Source organism: Adiantum capillus-veneris, chromosome 1, assembly GCF_014529385.1.
Source record: "Adiantum capillus-veneris isolate H3 chromosome 1, ASM1452938v2, whole genome shotgun sequence".
Lineage (NCBI taxonomy): Eukaryota > Viridiplantae > Streptophyta > Polypodiopsida > Polypodiales > Pteridaceae > Adiantum > Adiantum capillus-veneris.
This window is the reverse complement of record NC_140931.1, coordinates 84438392-84455883: the sequence shown is the minus strand read 5'-3', so window position 1 is coordinate 84455883 and position 17492 is coordinate 84438392. Positions and strand designations below refer to the sequence as shown.

General features: G+C 41.2%; 2 protein-coding genes across 2 annotated transcripts; both read left to right on the top strand.

Annotated features, from left to right (window-relative positions):
• The first annotated feature begins 3575 nt into the window (after positions 1 to 3575).
• LOC147465089 (uncharacterized) lies at positions 3576 to 4064 on the top strand. The gene has a single exon (XM_086510936.1). The coding sequence runs from the start codon at positions 3576 to 3578 to the stop codon at positions 4062 to 4064; it is 489 nt and encodes a 162-aa protein (XP_086367062.1).
• A 410-nt stretch (positions 4065 to 4474) lies between these two features.
• Positions 4475 to 5549, top strand: LOC147465088 (uncharacterized). The gene is made up of 3 exons (XM_086529123.1): positions 4475 to 4522; positions 5140 to 5198; positions 5285 to 5549. The coding sequence occupies exons 1-3, from the start codon at positions 4478 to 4480 to the stop codon at positions 5547 to 5549; spliced, it is 369 nt and encodes a 122-aa protein (XP_086385249.1). The 5' UTR covers positions 4475 to 4477.
• Positions 5550 to 17492: the final 11943 nt, after the last annotated feature.

Genomic DNA, 17492 nt, shown 5'->3' with positions numbered 1-17492 from the left:
AGGAACCTAGAAAATTCATCTTCGACTAAGGGAGTATTCTTAGAGGAACTTAGGCCCATGAGACTATCCATTACAATTTCTTCTATTGTTACTCTCTCCAACTGTTTGGCTGTAGTCAAAGGATCTAAAGCCGCCCGTACAAGCAAAGCTCTGGAAATAACTTTGTCTGTAGCTCTACTTTTTCCCTCGGCCACTGGATTCTTGTGATAACCAAGATGAATTGCACATCTAGTCACAATTTCCTTTTCAATTGGGATGCAATAATAAATGACTGCAACACAAGTATTTACACATTCTGGCATCTGATGACAATGGACACACAGAAGCTTGCCAAATTCAGCTCCAATTAATCCCTGTTGAGGTGCTCGTGACAATCGTCCCTTCCACTGACTCTCATTTGGAAGTTTTGTTCTCAATTGATAACTACAATCAAGATTAACACATCGCAAATGGCCACAACATCTACTAAAGCGCACAACACCTTTGAAAAAATCACTACTGCATGTCACATATTCCACCCAGGAATGCCCATCAAAACGTCGTTCCATACCGTTCATACTTGAGCTTTCACCTTGTGGTGGCAGCTCAAAAGCAACATACCCATCATATTGACATGGGATCTCCAACACTTGCATAACATTCTGAACTTGACTCAAGGCCACTAAAAGGTTTGTTTGTAATGGTAGGGTTCTGATTATGTCAATAACACTCGCACATGGACGCCCCAAGTCGGTACTTTGCTCTTTGATAACTATAGGTGAATTTTTTGAACCAACAACATTAGGAAATAAATCAGCGGTGGCAAGAATCTTGTAGAACTGTGAAACTTCGTGGTTAAGGGTGTAAATTGGCTCACCAACATTGTTCTCTCCACGTTGAAGATGACCATTATCTCCAGACAATGTTATGGGACACAGAGAAAAATGTCCACTTGGGATATCAAAATGTTGTTTTAGAGTGTCGACCTTGATCTCTTGAAACCTACTGTCAAATAGCAGAACAAGCTTTTGACCTCATTGGGGTCCATAGATTGTAATGTGTCTGCTCATTGCTAATAGAAGATATGTCTTGTAAGATACATATGTAAAGTATGTCACGCAGGCCCAATAGATAGAATATATGTAGATTAAAGTAAGAAAAATACTCGCCACTATAAAAGGTATTATTTCAAATAATTAATAATGTCATAAATATTACTGGCGGCGTTTGTTTTTTATATGAGCACAAAAAAATTTTGTAATGATAATCATTTTTGGTAATAGAGTCATTGTCAGTGTCTTCATGTCTCGACCAGGTCAAGAAAAAAACATAGGTCCTAACCAAATAAGGACACACTTGAAATTCCCCCTATTTTTTGTCAAAATTTGAAGCTTATGCCGGTAATTACACAAACCTGTGAAAATTTCATGGTTTTCTTCAAGGCAAGCTCAAAACTTAACTGGGATTGTAGGATTTCAACCGGTTAAAATACACTGGACCTCGGTTTTCTTTTTAACAAAATGGGTCTCGTGAATAGGTCTATATAAAATATTTTCCTCTGGCGCGTGAAAATAAAGACAAAGTGATTATTGTCCTCGATAAATACTTATCAATCTTACTCGATCTTTTTTCAATCGAGGCAAGCTCATCATTGTATTGTGTATGGTCAGGTGGACAGATTGTCCTATTGGACACACCTTGTGTTGTGTGAAACCTCCACAAAAATGTCTAAACTTAGCAAAGGCATACTTCCTTGCGGGGCATCTCGTCATGGCTAAGCAGGGTTTATTGAGAGAGAGAGAGAGAGAGAGAGAGAGAGAGAGAGAGAGAGAGAGAGAGAGAGAGAGAGAGAGAGTGCCATTCTGTGACAGAATGGAGTTGGCAATACTCTTCAAGCTCTAAGAGAGAGAAAGAAGCTGAAGTCATTTCGAATATTTCAAGCCGTCCGCCGGTGACCAAGGCAAGTATTCCTAGTCTCTGCACAAGTTAATTCCCTGCTGCAAGCATTCTACGCCGGCGCGGAAGGGTTCTAGCAATGATCCAGGGCTAGGGCACGCTGCGTAGCAGAGGCCGGTTTTAGGGTCTGCAGCTCTCAGCATTTCTTGCAGAAAACTTTCCGCGCAGCAGATGATTCCGCGCAGCATTTCTTGCAGCAAATTATTCAGCCTTTCTTGCTCTTTCTTGCAGCAAATGATCCGCGCTGCAACCATTTTCAACCAGGCAGTTTCTTGCTGCAACCAGTCCGCGCCGCCGCGGAATGGTTACCACAGGAAACCACAAGCGGGCCTGCGCACGATTTTCAACTGTCAATAAAGCTCTGCGCACGCTTTTTTTGAAAATAATGGTATTACCTAATTATTAAAGCCTTGCTTAAGCTTGACTATTGAAATTTTATATGGTAAGGGTTGCATTTGAGAGAGATTCATGCAATTAGGGCCGCAGGTGAGAGAGAGAGTCATGCAGTTAAGGCCGTAGGTGAGAGATCCATGCAATTCTACTCTATTAAGCTATTGCCGGCCGCGGCATGCCCAAAACAACAAGCTTCATAACTGGTTCCCTACTGCAACCATTCCGCGCCGGCGCAAAATGGTTGCAGCAACGAACCAGTTAGTCTGATGCAAGATGTAGAGCAGCAGCGGAAATGCTCTGGAAGGTTTTTTTCCATAAATTATTGATATATTGTTATGTGACGCAATACTCTATGTAATGCAGAGTTCAAGCAGGACTCACTCTTACCGCTTGCGTTCCCCCTCTTGACCAAGGATCAGACCTCAGAATGCCGCCACGACGCCGACCAACCAATTGCAGGTCGGATTTTTTTCTAATTTTTCTTTTAAAAAATCATGCAAAAAAAAGGCCCCTCATTCGCCCTTGAAGCTGGATAGCTATCGGAACTGTTCCGCGCCGGCGCGGAACAGTTCCGACAGCTATCCAGCTTCAAGGGCGAGTGAGGGGCCTTTTTTTTGCATGATTTTTTTAATAAAAATTTACCATAACTACGAAAATTCCATTGTATCTATTTTGGCTAGGTTATTCAAATATTGTCCAAAATTTGTCATGTAATTGGTCACACATATTTCGATAAATTTGAAGGGCATTTTGAAAAAAATGACCTAATCTTTGGGGTGCTTTGCAAGATTTTGAAATTAGAGGGATATTTGATAAATTTTCCTGTTTTTTAAGTAAAGCAAAAGTTCTCAACTATGTTTTTGTATGATTATACATTCTCTTTGGTTGTCAAATATTGATATCTATTCTAGTGTCGACAATTGATGTAAATGTCATGATTTTGCCAAAAAGTAGATTGTTATGAGCAATTGTTAATCAAATCCAGTTTATACTAGGAAGTTGACATTCTTAAATTTGGTTATTTAATCTTGTTTGAAAGCTTTGAATTGATTTAAGGTGTGCCTTATTGGGTGACATTGTGGATTTAATAGGAAAATGGTCCTACTTGGTTATACCTCAAACAAATAATAGCTCATTATGATTGTTTAGGTAAAAGTTATTTTGAAAGGGTTATTAATTATTTTATGTGAAAATATGTTTGTAGTCCTCCAATTGAGAGATGTTCTCGTCGAAAAGGAAAAGGACCTATGGCTATTGATCCAATTTGTAGTGATCAAGTGAGCCTTGTGGCAATCACAGAGGACTTTGATGACAATGATAATATTGGTGATGAGAGCGAAAGTACTGACATTGGCTTAGGGTCAATGAATGAATTTGATGCTCAAATAGCTAGACAAGAGGCAGCTTTGGAATTGGTTCCATTTCATATTGCACCTGAGGTTGCATCATCTGCTGATTTTGAAGATGATAGTCATTTGCATATGGATAGAGGAGAGGACATTCTCAAAACCACAAGGGTTTTTAGTTGTTTTGAGTGTCCACTAGTGCCTTTGTGTAGACTCATTCCATATGCTCGTGTCCGCGGCCTTAGATCGGACGTTTTGGGATTAAAAGATGCATTTGCCAGAGAGGGTTACATAAAGGAAAAAGGTGCCTTTATTGTTTCACTGCAAACATGTCAAAAGGAACAAACATTGTTGACAGGTAATCATTACTATTTTGGAGTGATTTTGTGAATTGGTTTTTTTTGTTTTTCTTTTAATTGTTTGACATTTTTTGGAGTCTTGTTTATTTTTTAAATAGCCGATATGTTGACACTTGGGACCCTATTTGGAAAGACATAAATAAAGATTATGAAGAGGAGTTAGCTTTGCAGCCTCAACTAGAGTCACTGCGTGGTAGAATGTTCTATGTGTGGGAAGGAAATCACAGGACAGTAACATGGCAAGTAGCAATTAGAGAAATGTTTTCCAATAGCAGAGAGAAGCATTGTAGGGTCTTGTGTACGATCATCGACCCTACAAAGATTTCCGAAATAGCATTATTGACGAGCTTGCAACGCATGAATGTGTGAGTGCAACTATATTCTTGTTTGTAGATAAACTTCATATGTTTGAAGGTTAATCAACTTACTAATATTTTAATCAGTATGAACACCCATGCTCTAGTGTCATCTCATCTACGAGATGAGTTGGTAAATTGTTCAAACATTTGCTCTGCGGATCATGAGGATTACCTTCGTGCATTGCCGGAGAATGACCAAAAATTGATTGACACTATGCGGAAGAGAACCACAAAGGGAGAGGAGCCATGGCATCCTCTAACACGAAGATATCTAGCTAGACTTCTTTTTGATGTAAGTGTGCTTGACATTGTATCTCTCTTTTGTTATCTTTAATGGAAGCCTTTTGTTTTGAAAAGAATTGGTTTATTTTGAAGGTTCAAATGTCGAAAGAACTACACGCTAAGTTAGAAAGCAAGAAACCATTGCTTTCTAGCGAGGACTTGAAAAAAGAAGAGGTTAAGATCATGCATGATCTTTATTATAAGTTTTCGGATCGTGTAGGAAAGGTATATAACCATTTCTTAGTGTTTTCTTTTATCTATGGTGAGCGGTGATTTCAATTAACTAACATTCTTGTTCGGTAGATTCTCAACATTGTTGACCCAAGGTTAGGGAAGGATTGGTTTGATCGTGTGATGAGCCTTCAATGGGGGGGAAATAGTTGGGCTACTCTTGAGAAACTAAACTTGATTGCTCTACATGATGCTTCCATAGAAAATAAAATCTTATGGGTGTCATTACTAGAGGCAAGCAAGATCACCCGTGCAGCTTATTGCATGGTCAAAGGAGACCACAAGTTTAGAGGGTGAGCTTCTGGATGCAAATATTTTATCAAGAAATTGTTGATGTTGAGTTATTTGTTTGATTTTTTTTGCATGCTTTGGGTGAAAGGTGGCTAAAACGAGAGGGAGCTTTGCAGAGGATCTTAGATAAATCTAAGAAGCTTCTTGTAGACTATGTGGATGTGCCAGGAGGGATTGATATTCCTCCCTCGTGCACTATGGATATGTACTACACCGAGATTGTGGTGGAGGAAAGGAAATTTTTGTTTCCTCTTGAGGTGGCTTTGGAGAACAAAACAAAGGACGTAGAATTGCAAGCCTTAAAGAGGATTGACTACTCTCCCATGGCTTCTCAGCGACTAGTTTACAGGTAGATAATTTTTTGACTATTTTTATATCATAAAATGGGCTTCAACTAATGTTGCATACTGCATCTTGTTTGAGATTATAATAATTCTTTGATGGTGATAGCCGTTTTTTGGCTCTCCATAATTGCCATACTAGATTACTCCACCCTACCAAATTCACCCAAACGCTATGGCTATCCCTACCATTTCATTGTACATAGGCGTGTGTGAGTTAGGGGGCTTTTCCCATATCTTCTTAAAAACCCTCAGCTAGCTAGTCACTGGGTTAGTTGAGCCAAAAAAATAAAAAATAAAAGTATATTATGGCCTCTTTGTGTGTAAATATTTCATTGTATATATGGCCTAAATATAGGTATTTTTTATAATTATTTTGGTATTTTATTTAAATATTCTACTTAGGTGGGTGCTTTATTAAACCTATGTACACCTTCTTTCATTCTCTTACACCATAATTATATTTTTTGCCAATATTGTACATACTCTAACCTCATATTTTTCCTTTATACAAATCACTCCCACATTTTCACCCTCACCCTCGTGAAAACAAAAAATTGATTTCTACTCATTGGTTACTTTTATTATATTATTTACTTGCATACCTTTTCCTCTTTCACCCAAAATAATTCAAGGAGGGACCATATCATATGATTCCAGTATCTTTCCATATCCATAACTCCTCCATATTTTTATTATTATTTTTACTCATTATTCTTACACCATGTGCTCATTGAGCTAAAGTCCATGAATAGTCCATACACTAGTCCCACCATGTATATATTTCTTTATTCACCAATAATCCTCCTCCATGCATGGGTCAAGGGAAACTTGGATGCTTTGTATTATAATATGACAAAGGAGGGGCTCACTCTTGGATGCATTGTACAAATTCAACAAAGGAGGGGGCCACTAAAAGACTTTTGCAGGCATAAAAAACAGGCTTTTTGGTGATAATTTTGGCACCTATCTCCACTCCGAATTTGGAGCGGTGGTCAAAAGAGAAAATGTAGCCCACGCTCTGAATAATCACCTCAAATTTTTTCATGATTTTTGGAGCTACCAACGGTGAGCTATGATTTTTTGAGTGGACCCCAGTTTGCCCACTTTTCTCACAAGTAGCCCTTAGTCTTCTTTGACCCTTCCACACACCTACTCACTCTTACACATCCCTCCCTCTCCTTCCCTTACTCAAACCTGCAATTTCCATGGCTTCTCCCACCCTCTTCACCATTACCCTTCTCTCTCATCCCTATAGTTCTTTTATGAACCTCTACATACATACACCCTCTCCATGTCTCTCTCTATTGCTTCTATGTTACAATTTCATTTACCTCTCCTAAAATATCTAAAATTCAGCATCTTAACCATGATAACTTCTGCAAATTGAGGATTTTTCATCAACAAATCCTCTTTTCATCGTGGTGGTCAACCGTGGCGGCGGCGTAAAGAAGCGAAGAAGAAGAAGAAGACGAGCGGTCATTTTTTCCACAATCTACACAAGGGTGAGTTCAAGCTTCTTCAAAGCTTCACCATCTCAATGATTCTCTTTTAATTCACCACTCTTCCTTCATCAAATCAACTCACTCTACCCATTGTAAATGTAACATTAACTTTCTAGTGATTACTAACGACTAACATACTAACACAAAATAGCATTGACCTAACCATAAAAGACACCTCACCTCAAGACATGTATAGTAACTCTCTCTCTCTCTCTCTCTCTCTCTCCCCTTCCTTAAAACTTACTTTCACCTTATCTACCATCAATAATGCTCTCTTTTGAGCCCACACCCATGACTCAAGCAGAGAAAGAAGGCCCGCAATGTTTTGATATTCAAAAAAATCATAATCCTGATTTGTTAGCTTGTAAATTAGGATTTCCAATAATATTAATGAGGGGTCTCCAACCTATAAATAGGCCCCTCTCCTTCTTGTAAAACAACCTCCAACATCTCACATAGCACCCCAACACTCTATGCGTGAGGAGAGACTTAGGTGTAGCAACCACTTGTGAGCTTCACTCTTGGTGTGAGAGAAGCTTTCAAGCTACACATTGCAAGTGAGAGAGCGTGAGTTTCACAAATCTCAAAACCACTATTGTATATGCTCCTTTATCATCAATAAATTGAGGTTTGGTGCATCAAAGGCGTGATTCGACGTTCAAATCTTCGTCCTTCCATTTGTGCAATACGGTTTGGTGAATTCAAGGTGACTTGTGTATTTTGAGTTTTTATTAGTTGATCTTGATTTTAGAAAGTGTTTTAGTGTGTTTTTTCATTGCCAGTTTTGTGTCCATTGTAAGAGGGTATTGTGGTGAGAGGTCTCCCACACCCTAAGACAGTGTGTGTGTGTGTTTTGGCAATGTTTAGCAATCACTAAGCATTGAGTGAGTTTTATACAAGTTCTACAATAGCATCATAACGAACCATCTCCATTTGCAAGTCACAAATAAGGTATTACGCAAGATCCTTTTCTCTCTCTCTTGCCTTTGCTCTAGCTCTCTCTGGTCCAGTTTGTGTGTGTCTTGGTGTGAGGTTGTTTGTGTGTGTTGTGTGGTGCATCTTCTTGGTTGTGCCAAAATCTCTCTTGCGTCCTAGTTCGCATACCATAACTAGGTGGTGCCCCTATCTTGTTTGGGTTTGGCTGTGGGTTTGTTGTTGTGTTGTGCTTGTGGTTGCCCCAGCCCCAATTGAGCAGCACGGGAGCCTTGAGGGGTGTTTAGAGGTCGCCTCTCTTGTTGCCCGCCCCGGACCGCCTCAATGGTTTTTGTAGATACTTTGCTCACCTCTTGACCATGCATCACATTGCTGCAATACCTATGCTTGCACGTTCTTGGACTCACATTGAGAGCGGGGAGGGATGCATGTATCCACCGACCATGCATCAACTCTCACAGTGGGAGCTTGAGCATTGTCCTTGGTGGATCGACATGGATAGAGGCCATGTCCTTGCTAGAGAGAGAGAGCTGCATAATGTGCAGTCTACAGGAGTCACATCCAAAGATCTTCCACTACCCAAAGCCACAGATGTTGTTGCTCCATCTTCTCATCCTCTACCATCTCGTCCACCCTCTCAAACTTGTAAGTTAAAGTCATTATCTCTTTGCATATACCCTTAACTTAGATAGTTTGGAGATTTTTAATTATCTTGATACTTTTTTCTACATTGAAGCAACAAGCTTTTTGGAGAAGGCCCAAAAGGCATCTGCTACTGCAGACCATGTGATCGATGTGATTGATGATATGTCGGGTATAATATTGTTTTTTTTTTTGGAGTCTTGTTGAAACTCAATTATATTTCTCATGTTTATATAGAATATGTTTTTGTTCTTGCAGAGAGTGGGGGCACACAGAGATTGCAACGTGCCCTTCAGTTTGTCTTTACACCATTGCATTTTCAGCATGTTGAGTAGTCTGTTACCATATACATGTGGTAGTGATGTGTGTGAACACACTAGGACCGCCGGGGCATTTTTTCCCTCTTTAGGAGGTTTTTTCCCCCGTGCATTGTATATACGCCCATCACTCTAGGGCTATCTATCTTTCCATTGCACACTAAGTAACACACTCTCTATTGTGTGCCTTGAGCTTCCTTCGTCTTCTCCAAGCTGTGTGTGTTTCTCTGCAACCCTAATTCCAACAATTGGTATCAGAGCAGGTCACGTCCTCCCGGGCTTAGTCGCCAGCTGCTCCAGCACACGCCTGCTCACTTTCTCCGATTTCAGTGAGCTTTGGCGAGCGTTCGCAGGTCGACAAATATTTTGGGAGAGCTCAAAGAGCATGGTCTGCTCAGAATTTTGATTTGGGCTCATTTCGGCCTCCGTTTCCACTACAGGCAGTACTGCACAGGCTATTTCGTCATTTTGTGCAGATTTTCTGTCAGTGCCGTTTTCTGCATAACAGGTGCCTTATAGTCTTCTACGGTTTGTGCTATATAGCACAAGTTGTTCCCGCTCCATTTCTCCTATTTTCGGGCAGTTTTCACATCAGGTGCAGCATTTACCATGGCTGACAACAACAACACAGATGTGTTCAAGATGTTTGCTGCTGAGGACAGGTTGGATGGGGACAACTACCCTATGTGGGCTTATATGATGCAACACGTTCTTGTGTCAAAAGGTGTCTGGAACATTGTGCAGGGCATTGATGTACGTCCTGGTTCTGAAGATGTAGGCGATATTGAGGATGTTGCAGGTCTTGCTGCAAGGATTGCAGCTGTTAGAGTTGTTTTGCCTACAGCAGAACAAGCTCGTTGGGATGTTAAGGATGCACAGGCTCATGCATTGATTGCGTTGTCTGTGAAGCGCACCATTATTCCTCACATCCGTTCAGCAAAATCTGCAAAACAGGCTTGGGATATTCTAGCAGGTCTTTATGCAAGCCGCAATGAGGCTAAAATTGCTTTGCTGCGTAAAGAGCTAGAGTCGAAGATTATGCATGAGGAAGATGATATGGACACTTTCCTTGCTAGTGTCAAGGATATCAATGAGCAACTCATTTCTGCAGGTGAAGTCATTTCTGACAGTTCCCTTGTGCAGACTGTTCTTGATGCCTTACCAGATTCCTACCAGACTTTTGCTAGTACTTGGAGACTGATGACCCAAGGAAATCCTGAAGTTGTCAAGTTTGATGCATTATGCACATTGCTGTTGCAAGAGTCACTTTCTAGAAAAAACAGGACTAGGCAGCGTGCAGTTGAACAGGCTTTTATTGCTTCTCAAAGAAAGGGTGGTAACAGTAATGCAGCCACTTCTTATGGTTCTGCTGCGAGTGGCAAAAATTCTGTTCCTAATGCTTCTACTGGCAGCACTTCGTCTGGAAATTCTGGCGATAAGGGCAAAAAGAAGATGCGTTGCCATTATTGTAAAGCCAATGATCACTTGATCAAGTCGTGTCCTAAGTTGAAGGCCAAAGAGGCTAAGAAGAAAGAGGGTGGTTCCACTGCAAATGCTGGTTCCACTACAAATGCAGCCATTGTTGAGTCTTCTGTGAAAGGAGATTTTGATGCTGATGTTGATGCAGAATGGGCTTTTAGCGCAGAGTGCACTTACAATCCTGCTGTCCATGATGCATGCTTGTCAGTTGCTGCAGATTCACATGTGTGGTATTTCGACAGTGGTGCTACAAAGCACATTACCTCACATCGTGAATTGTTTACCTCTCTCGAGTCTGTCCCTCATGGGAATTCAGTCACTTGTGCCAACAACGCCTCTTATCCAGTTCAGGGAGTTGGAAAGATTGTGCTCACTGCTACTAATGGCAGTTCCTTCACACTTGTTGATGCACTTTATGTACCTGGGATCAAGAAGAATCTATTGTCTGTATCCGCACTTGCTAGACTTGGACTTGTAGTCAAATTTGTGGATGACAGATGTACAGTTCATGATCTCAGTTTTGGTGATGAAATTGTTGCATCTGGGCTTTTGTGCCGTGGGCTGTATAAGCTCACTTTGTATGACAAGTGTGGACAAAATTTTGCAAATGCTGTTGCAGATTCAAGGGCTATTTCAGATGCAAAACTTTGGCATGCACGTTTTGGTCATCTGAATTTTGCCAGTTTGCTGCGTTTGCAGAAATCTGATATGGTTGCTTCTTTGCCGCCTCTTGAAGCACCTATCAAACATGTTTGTGAAGGCTGTATTCTGGGTAAAATGCAGCGTTCTAAGTTTCCAAAGGATGGTTCAGTTAGGGCCACATGCAGGTTGCAGCTTGTGCATAGTGACGTTTGTGGGCCCATGCAAACTCCGTCCTTGGGCAATTACCTGTACTTCGTGACTTTCATTGATGATTACTCCAGGCATGCATGGGTATTTCCGCTTAAAGCAAAGTCCGAAGTTTTTATGTGCTTCAAACAATTTTTGGCTATGGCTGAAAATGTCTCAAAATGTACTATGGGCACCCTCCGTTCCGATCGAGGGGGGGAGTATATGTCTCATGAATTTAATGCATTTCTGGCTAGTCGTGGGATAAAACACCAATGTACAGTGCCTTATACACCTCAGCAAAATGGTGTTGCTGAGAGGAAAAACAGGTCACTAACGGAAATGGCACGATGTATGGTCAAAAGTCAAGCTTTGCCGCATTCTTTTTGGCTTGAGGCCATCATGTGTGCCACTTATGTACTTAACAGGTGTCCTACGAAAGCTTTGCAGTCTATTACTCCATATGAAGCATGGCATGATAGAAAACCTTCTATTGAGCACATGCGTGTTTTTGGCTGTTTGGCATATGCTTTGGTGCCACAAGTGCAGCGCAGAAAATTGGATGATAAGGCTGTCAAATGTATTTTTGTTGGTTATAGTGCTGAAAGCAAAGGTTACAGGTTGTATCATCCGCAAACAAAACGTATTTTGGTTTCACGGGATGTAGTGTTTGTGGAAGATTCTGTTCAACCCTTGCTGTCATGTACTAGAGACAGTAATGTAAGCTCACAGGACATTTATGACACTTTGTTGCCTCTTTTCAGTGGTGGAAATACGAATGTAAGTTCCAATGAGGCAAATGTACAGCCTATGGGGGTTTCTGAAAATGTTTTAGAACAGCCTATTACTGATGCAGATGTACATGATGTACTTGATGAGGAAAGGGCTGAAAATGAGCAGGCTAGAGGTATGCCAAAATGGCTGGTGCACACTTTGCGTGACAGTAAATTGGATGCACCTTTATCTAGTCGTACTCGTTCAGGCTCTCGCCATGCATCTTATGCATCAGATTGTTATGCTTTGGCTGTGTCTAGTTTACATGATGTTGAGGAGCCTCTGTCTTTTGATGAAGCACAGAATTCAGAAAATTGGATTGCTGCCATGAAATCAGAATATGATGCACTTATAGAAAATGATACATGGACTTTATGTGATTTGCCTCCTGGCAAAAAGGCCATTGGTACGAAGTGGGTTTACAAGTTGAAACGCAAGCCGGATGGTGAGATCGATCGCCATAAGGCTCGACTTGTTGCAAAGGGTTATGCACAACAAAAAGGCATAGATTATGAAGAGACTTTTGCTCCCACTTGTCGTATGACTACTGTGCGTTTTCTATGTGCATTGGCAGCTCATTTTGGTTGGGATGTACATCAATCAGACATTGTTACTGCTTTCTTGAATGGTGACATATTTGAGGAAGTTTATGTAACGCAGCCTCGCGGTTTTGTCATAAAAGGACAAGAGGACAAAGTGTGCAAATGTAAGAAGGCTTTGTATGGGTTGAAGCAATCTCCTCGTGCTTGGTATGAGAAAGCTGACACTCATTTGGTTAAACGAGGCTTTCGTAACAGTCCAACAGAAAGCACATTGTATGTAAAGCGTGAGGATGATGTATTTCTCATTGTGGTTCTTTATGTTGATGATTTGCTGATCACTGGACCAAATGAGAGACATATTGCTGAATTTAAGGCTGATTTGAATGCTACTTTCAAGATGAAAGATTTGGGGCTGTTGCATCATTACTTGGGTATACAGTTTAAGCAGTGTGATGGTGGTATTGCCTTGTGTCAGAAAAGTTACATAGAGACATTGCTATGTAAGTTTGGACTTGAGGATTGCAAACCTATTGCCACTCCCATGGAAACAGGTTTGAAGTTGAGTCTACATGATGCTGGCGATCCTGCTGATGTCACTCTTTACCAAACTGCTGTTGGCTGCCTCATTTATGTATGCAACACGAGGCCAGATATTCAGTTTGCAGTCTCGCAGGTCAGCAGATTTATGCATAGCCCAGGGTCTAAGCATTGGCAGGCTGTCAAGAGGATTTTCCGCTACCTTAGTGGCACTTTACATCTTGGCTTGTTTTATCCCAAGGGGGGATCATTGCCGCCAGACTTACATGCTTTTTCGGACTCAGATTGGGCTGGTTGTTTTGACACGCGAGTGTCCACAAGTGGTTTTTGTTTCATGCTTGGCAGTTCATGTATATCATGGTTGAGCAAGAAGCAACCTACTGTGGCCACTTCGAGTTGTGAGGCTGAGTACAGGGCAGTCTTCACAGCTACGGTTGAGTGTGTATGGCTCAGACGCCTTATGGCTGACTTGGGTGTTGGACAGGACACTGCCAACACTATCTACACTGACAGTCAGAGCGCATTGGCAGTTGCGAGGAACCCAGTTTTTCATGCTCGCACAAAGCACATTGAGGTGCATTACCACTATGTCAGGGAGAGGCTCTCAGCAGGAGAGATCAGCTTGGCTTATGTGCCAACACAGGACAACCTTGCAGATCTTTTCACAAAGGCATTGTCTCGTGAGAAGCTTGAAGCTTTCCGCAAAGCTTTGGGCTTACTCCCCTTTGTGGACTGATCCTGTCCTCAGGGCATGGCACTTCCCTTTACTCATGTGCCAGCTCTCGTTCACCGCATCACTCCAGGGGGGATTTGTTACCATATACATGTGGTAGTGATGTGTGTGAACACACTAGGACCGCCGGGGCATTTTTTCCCTCTTTAGGAGGTTTTTTCCCCCGTGCATTGTATATACGCCCATCACTCTAGGGCTATCTATCTTTCCATTGCACACTAAGTAACACACTCTCTATTGTGTGCCTTGAGCTTCCTTCGTCTTCTCCAAGCTGTGTGTGTTTCTCTGCAACCCTAATTCCAACATAGTCTAGTTGCAGTGATACTAGGTGTGTTGCTTTGCTTGGTGACTATATTGCAATTGCTGGAGATTTTCGTAGCGGTGCAGTCTAGATCATGGATTCCTTTACACGAGCATATGAGTAGAGCTCGATCTGCAGAGATTACATATAGGAGGAGTGGTAGATCAGTGTCATGGGCTGCAGACTTCATCTTTGTTGACTCGCCTTTTGGAGGCAATCTACATTCACCATCACCTCAACCTTCATGGGATATATGTACACAGGATCATGTACGATCGGCTATTCATTTGAGTCATAGTACTTTGGTAGACTCGGGGTGGCTGCTTGTGATGGCGTCTCTTGCAGGTAAAAGAATCATTCTTAGATATTGATATTGTCATTAATACGTTCATTTTTTTTATCATTGATGGATTTGTTCTTGTAGGAGACACAGTCTTTTGGGTTGAGAGATTTTGCAGGGCATCGGAGTTGATCATTCATCGACGTGTGGTAGTTTTGCATCATGCACCTTACGGTTATGTAGTGTCATCTGGCGAGCAACAAGAGGTGATCTTTCTATTTATAATTTCATGGTAAGCAAGTGTGAATGTGCAGCTTTTAAAATTTATTTATTTTTTCCTTGTAGTGCGACACTTCTATTATGTTCTTGGTCCACAAGCCCGGACCACCTCCACCTCTTTACATTGCAGAGAGTGCTTCTTTGTTTCATGGTCTATGAATGACTGCCATGGATAGCACTATGCATCACTATTTGCCAGATTCTGGTCGAGCTCTTATGGACTCCGGATTGCCATGGAGAGGGTCTGCGCAGAAGAGCCATACTTTTGTGGCATGTTTCATTGAGTTGTTGTGTCATCCTAGGGGGTTATGTCTTGAGTTTGGATGTGGGACGGCTCCTATTTTGACAGGTTGTTTGGCCTCTGGTCGTGCATGTGCATCCCTAGATTTTGATGAGACACTTGTTTCCACTTGCTTGCAGCCCTTGCTTCGACCAAGGAAGCGAGGGAGAGAGGACGCAACCACATCCATAGATGTGGTGGACGATGGAGACCGACCCGTGGGTGGGAACCCTTTTGATGATTTGTGAGATTCCCACTCGACTTAGCACAAGACATTCATAGTATTTATTTTGTTTGTGTTATGGTAGCGGACATTTGTGGTTGATTATCTTTGTGTTGTCTTCCCTATCATTGTATGACTTATGGATAAACATTGCTATTGCCTATTGTAGGTTTTTGTGCTTATGATATTATAGGCCATTGTTGTTCTGTTGAATTGAAATTGTGTGTATTTTGTTTCTTTGAAGTGCATTACTTGAATACATCGAGGCGGACGCGAGATGTATGACATTGGACCCACGTTATGATGGTCGTCCAAAAGATAGGCCTCGAAGAAGGCATCACTTCATAGATGATGAGTGTGCTTCAAGTTAATAATTTGTATGTAACTTTGAACAATGGTGTAGTATGGCTTTGATTATTGATCCAGATAGGGGTTCAGTAATGTAGATAGGGGTTTGGTAATGTTTTCTCAGCATCTCCAATGAGTATCACATATATTATTGTATACCTACTTTTTTCATTCATGTATGCAAGGATGGGTCCACAATGTGGTTTGTAATGTTTCTTTAATTAAAAGACCTCGAAGAAGGCATTTCTTCATAGATGATGAGTGTGCTTCAAGTCAATAATTTGTATGTAACTTTGAACAATGGTGTAGTATGGCTTAGATTATTGATCTAGATAGGAGTTCAGTAATGTAGATAGGGGTTTGGTAATGCTCTGGTAATGTTTTCTCAGCATCTCTAATAAGTATCACATATATTATTGTGTACCTATTTTTTTCACTCATGTATGCAAGGATGGGTCCACAATGCGGTTTGTAATGTTTCTTTAAATAAAAGACCTCGAAGAACGCATTGCTTCATAGATGATGAGTGTGCTTCAAGTTAATAATTTGTATATAACTTTGAACAATGGTGTAATATGGCTTAGATTATTGATCTAGATAGGAGTTCAGTAATGTAGATAGGGGTTTGGTAATGTTTTCTCAGCATCTCTAATAAGTATCACATATATTATTGTGTACCTACTTTTTTCTCTCGTGTATGCAAGGATAGGTCCACAATGCGGTTTGTAATGTTTCTTTAATTATGTCTTTGCTATACTCTAGGCCCATCTCTATTCTATTATTATCACTTATTGAGAGACTTGCTCGGTTTTTTTCTCGCTCGGGAAAACTTGCTCGCCAACTTGTAAGACTCGTTTTCCAAAATGGTACATATCAATTGGCTAACCTAGATGAGATTCTACATAAGTCAAGGGTAAATGGATTGCATCTTAAATTGTATCATGCCAGGTTAATGATGGTGGAGCAAGATGAGCTATTTGTAGAACAAGTAATGTCTGTGAGGGATGAGGAGATCCGTGACGCGGCGAGTCTCATAACTCTTTTTGTTGCTGCTGATCATGAATGATCTAGCAGGCTAGGGGATGGGAAAATTATGTCAGGAGTTTTTTTAAATAAGTGATTGTGCATATGTATATACACATGCATGGTGCATCCAATAAAGGATTGCCCATTTTCCAGAGCCAGGTGGTTACGTGGGGCCCACATGTGTACAGGTAGGACATCATGTATATAGTGCATCGATTTTTACTATCACCAATATCTATGTGTTTGTTCTATAATAATAAGGAGTTGGTAGCGCGTAAAAATTCTGGAGGAAGCTATCCACGGGCCAACGACATGAGGTAAGCAGGTGCGTTAGATGGCATCTAGTGGCGTCAGGAGGTCGAATGGGGTCAATATTTGCAAGTGGATAAGTACGGACACAACATGGGTGTTTTCTTGTCATAATTATGCAGAAATGTCATCATGAGTACCATATTTTGGGGCCACTTCACGTGGTTGTGAGACGCATTATTGGAAAAAATTGAGTGCCAGGTGTGCCGATGGATGCAGCAGGGTGACAATTATGCACTCCGAGGTCAGTTTTTGTCTTGTTCGGGGTCCATTTGAGGTCAACTAAAAGGCCAAGGGTGCCCAAGTAATAAAGCTAAGTGTGGGAACTGAAAAAATTGAGAGAAGACCAGAAAAAACATGGAGAGAAGAGGAGGAACAACCGCAACTGTGTTTTTGCTGTTTTCGGAGCCTGTTTTGACTGTAAACTGCTCATCCGAGGTCGGATTTGAGCAATTTGACATTGTAGACTAGGGTTTTGGGCCGTTCCAGACGTGATGGAAATGTCCATTTTGCCAAATTCCTCACTATTTTTTTGCTGATTTGGCTGTGTATGTTTCTCCTATGAGCAAAGCTTCTACTCCACTTTGTGATTGTATCTGGCATACTTTACCCATATTGT